Source organism: Schistosoma mansoni, chromosome 3 (genome assembly GCF_000237925.1).
Source record: "Schistosoma mansoni strain Puerto Rico chromosome 3, complete genome".
Lineage (NCBI taxonomy): Eukaryota > Metazoa > Platyhelminthes > Trematoda > Strigeidida > Schistosomatidae > Schistosoma > Schistosoma mansoni.
In genome coordinates, this window is record NC_031497.1 from 3,352,567 (window position 1) to 3,359,233 (window position 6,667).

The window sequence follows — 6,667 nt, forward strand, 5'->3', positions numbered from 1 at the left end:
CTACATGAGGTACGATATCCATTAAATCATCTGCTAGAAAAGAATGCTACTTGGAATTGGTCCACGCAATGTGAATCAGCCTTTTTCAAAACTTAAAGCCATGTTAAGCTCCAAACTACTGTTAACCCACTACAATCCGAAACTACAGAAAACCGTATGAGCAGTTTTGAATACTTATCAGTCCTGCTTTCTGCCTATCCCAGTCGGTTAAGTCCAGAACACTAATAACAGCCTCTACAATATAAATCATTATTCTCATATATACTGGGTTTATTTACCAACCACCAGACAGACCACATCGTACCATAAAATAGAAAATAACATTTGTACAAGATTTGGCCAAATGTGGCTGTGAATAGGGGGGAAAGTAATCAATAAACTGATGATAACTCAAGAATTGTATAATAATAGTTCAAAGGTCAAAATAAAGCTAATGATAAAAGGAACACGAATATGATTAGGTTAGTTACTTAACAATTATACAATAGGAAATATACAAATCATATTGGTCCACAAACAGTCCTCGAAAGTTCCCATTCATAATTCTCCACGGGATATAACGCATTCTTGATGAAGCATAATCCTTAATAGGCTTTGAAAATGATTAAGATCAAAGAGTAAATTGTTCTATCTAAGTATCTTAAATTATTGACAAAACTATGATAGATAGATACATAGATAGTTAGTTACTTAGCTCCACTTAAGTCCATACATCAAACCCGATTGTTAAAAATATTCATAATCTAAGTTGGAGTTTATCAACATTTTATACGTAGTATTTCGGTAACGTTACGTACAATAGTAGACTATATACTATAACTACCTTCAAAATGAACTAAATTTCGCAAACCATTCAATCAAATAATAAAGTATTCTTTGTTGAAGAATTATATTTCATATCTAATTGATATGGAGGCCGAAGATTATTCTTGATGTTGAGGCGTTTATTCATTTGGCAAGTAAATGACCTGTAAAACTTATAACCTATGTTCACTAATTCTTTTTAATGACTTAAATATTATAATTAATTTTGTGTTTAATAATACTCAGATATATGTGTTACATTACAGGAAAATGATGGGTCTTTGCTGACCAGTAATCCATTTTTTCGGCAATATGTGGAAGATTTCTAGTTAAGGAAGATGATTTTAATAAAATCCTGTTCTCTGATCTGGATAGTTTACTCATAAAGCTTTCATTGTTTTCCTAGACAACACCATTAGCATAAACATACAAGCTATAAGAATCTCTCGTAGTTTACTTATACCACAAGCTTTTAATGATAATGTCGACTAAAGAGATGGTAAAATTTTCACTATTAAATCCTCCTACTCAGAGAACGTAATTTCACTTAAATATCCTATTTTTGTGATATCTATTAATTCACGGACTTTGTGTCATCAATATAATTCTTAGTGAATCACTCAGTTATAATTCGTATCCGTTCAGAGAAGTGAATATTCAAATACATAATATTATTTACTATAACACTACTGAATAATATCACTATAATATTATATTAAATGTTATCGTGATATACAAACTCCTTATAGTATTTAGTTACATATTAAAGACATTTCCCCTCTCTAGCCTTCGTCAAAAATCCAGAAAGTTTAAAATGATAAGAATAGTTCTCATTATTATCATCCAGTTTAAAATAAGTAAATAGTGTAAATGAACTCTTCAATGGTGTTAATTTTCTCATATTAGTTGGTTTAAGAGCTCACTCTTCACTATTGCGTTAATTAGTATCATTAGTGAAAAATCCAAAAATAAATGGTCGAGCTTTTCAGGAAATAAAGTTTTCCAGTTTCTAAATGTCATTTCAACAATATCATAATTATTCCTTACTTACTTACTTACGCCTGTTACTCCCAATGGAGCATAGGCCGCCGACCAGTATTCTCCAACCCACTCTGTCCTGGGCCTTTCTTTATAGTTCTATCCAGTTTTTGTTCATTCTTCTCATGTCTGTATCAATTTCTCGGCGTAATGTGTTCTTTGGTCTTCCTCTTCTCCTTTGGCCTTCAGAATTCCATATGTCTTGTGACGCAGTTGGGTGATTTCGTCAATGTATGTCCTATCATAATTATTCCTTACCGCATACAAAATATTGTCATTTATACTTATACAAGTGAGTACACTTTTATGTTCAGCCAAAAAAGTGTTTTGTGGTATATAATTATTATTAAAAGGTTATATGCAATAGACGAAATTCCCTGGATTTAGATTTACTGTTAATTTAAAATCTCTTAAAACTTGAACCTCTCAATTAGGATTTGAATCAGTGTTAGCCAGTGTCATTGCTAAAAATTATATCACAAAGTTATCCAAGAATAGATTGATCAACAGTAAGACCGAACCATACTCACATCTAACATTAAACATGATTTACCATAATATCACCTAGACTGATAACCACATTACAATATACTCTTTAGAACTTAACTAACACTATAGATTAAGCAACTCTGACATTAGTCAACAATTAGTAACCGATTAATGTACACTATTGCTGTGAAGTATCAATTTAAATGATTCGACATGCATTTATTCGGTTGCCAATTCTTTATTTTTCTCCGTACAAACAAGTATTCAATATTACCCTATATTAAAATCACCACTTAATAACTGATTTAACAAAGTGTTGTCCATTGACATCATAATAATGGTAAATATTTTACAATTTAAAAACAACAACAAAAAATGAATTATCTAGATTATCGTATTTATTCTGTATATTTTCATATTATGTTCCATCCTTTATATTTTATATATCTGAATGATTATATTCAGTATTCCTATAGTCGTTATCGTTTACAGTTTGTTTATCAGTGTGAAATAGCGTGGATGATGATGATAGTGAACGATAAGAATTCGAACTTACTACTTCATTGTCAAACTGTCCTATTTGCATCACAATAAACCAAAGAGATTGTCTTTTTTTCTTTTCTAAACAAAACAAACAAAATCTTATTGTATAAATAAAATGAAAACTGAACGAATAAAAGACAATCAAAGAAGGGAAAGGAAATCACAATTATGAATAATAAGAAAAATGGTTATAATAATAATGTACAGAGAAGTATATAAGTAGGAAAGAACAAGAAATCTCAGAATCATTCATCCATTTCTCTATTTTGCTTCTTACCCATTCATTTGGTGATTTTGTTGATACTTTGTTTCATTGTATAAATAAATGAGTGAATGAATGAATATGCAAATAAAATCTATGCCTTATAAAATATTCATTTAAATATATAATAAATTACATTGTTTACTTCTCCCTCCCTTTCCTTATTCCTCCCCCTCCCCCTCCCCCTTTAAGAAAAAAAATCATTTCTAACAGTTATTATTTGTTTTCTACAAATGATTATGATTACGTTTCATTTATGGTAAATATATATTTCTTCTATTCATTCTTCTTTATTTTTTATCTCTATCCTTATCATGATTAAATTTTAGAATGAAAAAAAGAAGAAAAAAAAAAGAAATCTCGATTATTCTAACACCTAAAAACTTTATCACTTTTGTCTACAATAACATCTACATATAAATAATGTTTATATAATAATGGAATGTAATGGCTACTTTTCAAGTTTTGTCATTTTACTTAAAAGATAAAATTTTCATGATTATTTGAAAATGAAAATATTAAATAAGAATAAAAGTATGAAATATAAACACAATATCAGAAGGGGAGTTTTGTGGAGATTTTAGTAATTTTATATAGTTGAGATCATGAGTCAATTGAAGCTAGACTACCATGGAAAACCTGGAAGCACTGCTTGACGACCGTTTCGTCCTATTCAGAATACAAAAAAATAAACAGAACAACTAGAATGGAACGATGGATGAATTAACAAGGAATAAGCAAGAAATGGAAATCATTCATTGGAAATTCAAAATAGAATTTTAAAATGAATTAACTGAAAAAAGTCATACATACATTTTAACTTACTTTTATGAATAAATAGCTTTTTACAAATATTAAAATATTATAGTTGAAATCACGAGTCAATTGAAGCTAGACTACCATAGAAAACCTGGAAGTACTGGACGGCTGTTTAGTCCTATTGTGGGACTCCTCGGCAGTACGTATCCACGATTCCGCCTCATGAGATTAGAATCCAGGACCCATCAGTCTCGTGCATGAGTGCTTAACCTCTAGACCACTGAGCCTTCTGATAATAATCATACGCTCACTAGTGACTGACTTCAACAGGTATTTTCCGAAGTTCTAGTGAGAAGCAGTGACCAGTGGAGTTCAACCGGGTTCGTTGTGAAATAGTAACTCACTGAAGACAATGATGGATGTGTCTCTCGATTTCGTGGATTGATTGAAATTAGACATTAACATCGTTGGATGACGGGCTCAGGGGTCTAGAGGTTAAGCACTCACGCGCGAAACTGAGAGGTCTTGGGTTCGAATCTCACGAGGCATGATCATGGATGAGCACTTCTGGGGAGTCCCACAATGAGGCGAAGCGGCTGTCCAGTGCTTCCAGGTTTTCCATGGTAGTCTAGCTTCAATCGACTCATGAATTCAACTACAAAATTACTAAAATCACCACAAAATCCCCTTGTGATTAAAACATTAAATAATTGATGGTTAATTTAACAGTACACTAAAGATTTTCATACTTTAGAACTTCTTCATAGCTATTTATGTTTATTCTCTACCAATTAAATCCATGATACACCTTGTGAACTTAAAACTTCCCAATAAGCTGGATGTATTTAGATAATTATGCATATTGTTACAAAAAGCGAACTAAATTACTAAAACACATAGAAGTAAAATTCAATCTAAAGCCTCATCGTGGCACTGTTGGGTAGTGAGGGCAATCTTGCTGGTTATAACTTGGGCGGTCGGTGGAGATCGGACTGATCCACCAATTTGATGTAAACCAGATTAACTGGGTTTCGATTTCGGGGCACATTGAAATATTGCTAGCCACCCAATGTCTATGCTTATGTATATGAATTACATGAGTTTAGGCTTGTGTGGTTTATGTATGTAAATATATACAACGGGTACGTTTGTGGGTTCGCACAACGAACGCAAACTGAAGAATATTTGCCTTATGTCTAATAAAATAAGCTACCTAATCCTTCGGGTCGAAGACATAATAAAAAGAAATATGGTAGCAAACACTATGGAGAGGTGACCACCAAACCTCCCTAAAAGAGTGCTTATGCTTATGTGTATGTCATGAGGTACAGAAGCAAAAGTCTATGTACCAGTGATATACATGTAGTGCGCAAGTGACAGTCAGTTGTAACAAATGCGTTCGAACGGAGCGGTGACCATCCACCCTTCCAAGTGGGTGAACGTACCCAAAAGTATGCTATGGGATGCATCGGTGAAAGCTTATGCGTTACCGGTGTGCATGTAGGTTAAACTCGTCTCTGGTGAGACGCCTGCGCGCTAAGACCTGGAGGTAACGATCTACCCACAAAATCACATCCACGTGGTGAGTTTGTGACTCTTACGAAACGGAAATTATTTTCAGAAAAACCAGTCGTCTTAACCGGATAAGGTTTGACCAACCTTAACATGACTGAAACACCGTGCTAATAAATATAAGAAATTGACCTGAATGTGAGATGATCTTCAAATAACCATTTTGAAGCAAAAGAATATTTTTTGAATAACAATAACTGATTAGTTTTATTAGAAAGTATCGAAAAATATCGGGGAAAAAATTAAAAAATGATTAAATGATAAAAATCTTATTTAAGCAAATACTAAGATCTAACTAATTCATTTATTGGAGATAGCAATTATAGGAAATCTAGACTTAAAGCCGTAAATTTTATGTTTCAATGTCATCACAGAACATTGTTTAAATTAAATATCTGGGAGAAGCATGTATATGTAAACAGAAGAGAAATGAGTATGGTTAAAAATTATTTAAAATATTTTCATAATCACACATACTGTACGGAGCTGAAACATGGAGAACTACTACAACCATCATCAAAAAGATACAAGTATTTATAAACAATTGTCTACGCAAGATACTCAATATCCGTTGGTCGGATACCATCAGCAACAGCCTATTGTGGTAGAGAACAAAGCAGCTTCCAGTTGAGGAGGCATGAAGGAGGAGGATGAATAGCAACTGGAAAGGATTGCCCCAATAAGAGCTGGATGGGGAACGCTGGTGGGCAGTCTATGCTCCTCCACGAGGGGTAACAGGCATAAGTAAGTAAGTACATTAGAAACCAATAGTATTGTTTGAACGAAATGTGGAATTCAACTGAGAAATACTTCCTTCATGAATACATTACTACTGCATATAATCATTGTGATATATTTAATAATTTTCTTATGAACTCAAAGTCTACTCAAGAAGACAAAGTCTTTTCACTAATTTGCCCATTCTATATAATATTTTTAAGAATATCTGTTTACAAATGAACTGTGAAGAATATGTATCTCTGTAATTGTAATATCTAAAATAAGGAAAGCTTCATGTTCTGTTACAAAATATTGTTTCAACAATGATCTTTAGAATTTGGAATGTCTACGATATCTTTTTCATTTGGAATTTTAAATCAAAACATGACAGCCAGTGAATAGTAACCGCTGAGGATCCACTGAAAAGCAGAAATTAATGAACAGTTGTTTTGTTTCTATTTTTTGAGACCTCAAAATTGC

The 6,667-nt window shown here is 32.4% G+C and overlaps 1 protein-coding gene across 1 annotated transcript in view; it reads right to left on the minus strand.

Moving 5' to 3' along the window:
• Smp_132340 (putative galectin) overlaps positions 1–2,917 on the minus strand; it is a gene marked incomplete at both ends in the record, with an annotated part of 3,941 nt that extends 1,024 nt beyond the window's left edge. The window contains one exon of the mRNA XM_018798916.1: positions 2,888–2,917. Within this exon, the coding sequence (XP_018650758.1) occupies positions 2,888–2,917 (30 nt within the window). The remainder of the gene's footprint in view (positions 1–2,887) is intronic.
• Positions 2,918–6,667: the final 3,750 nt, after the last annotated feature.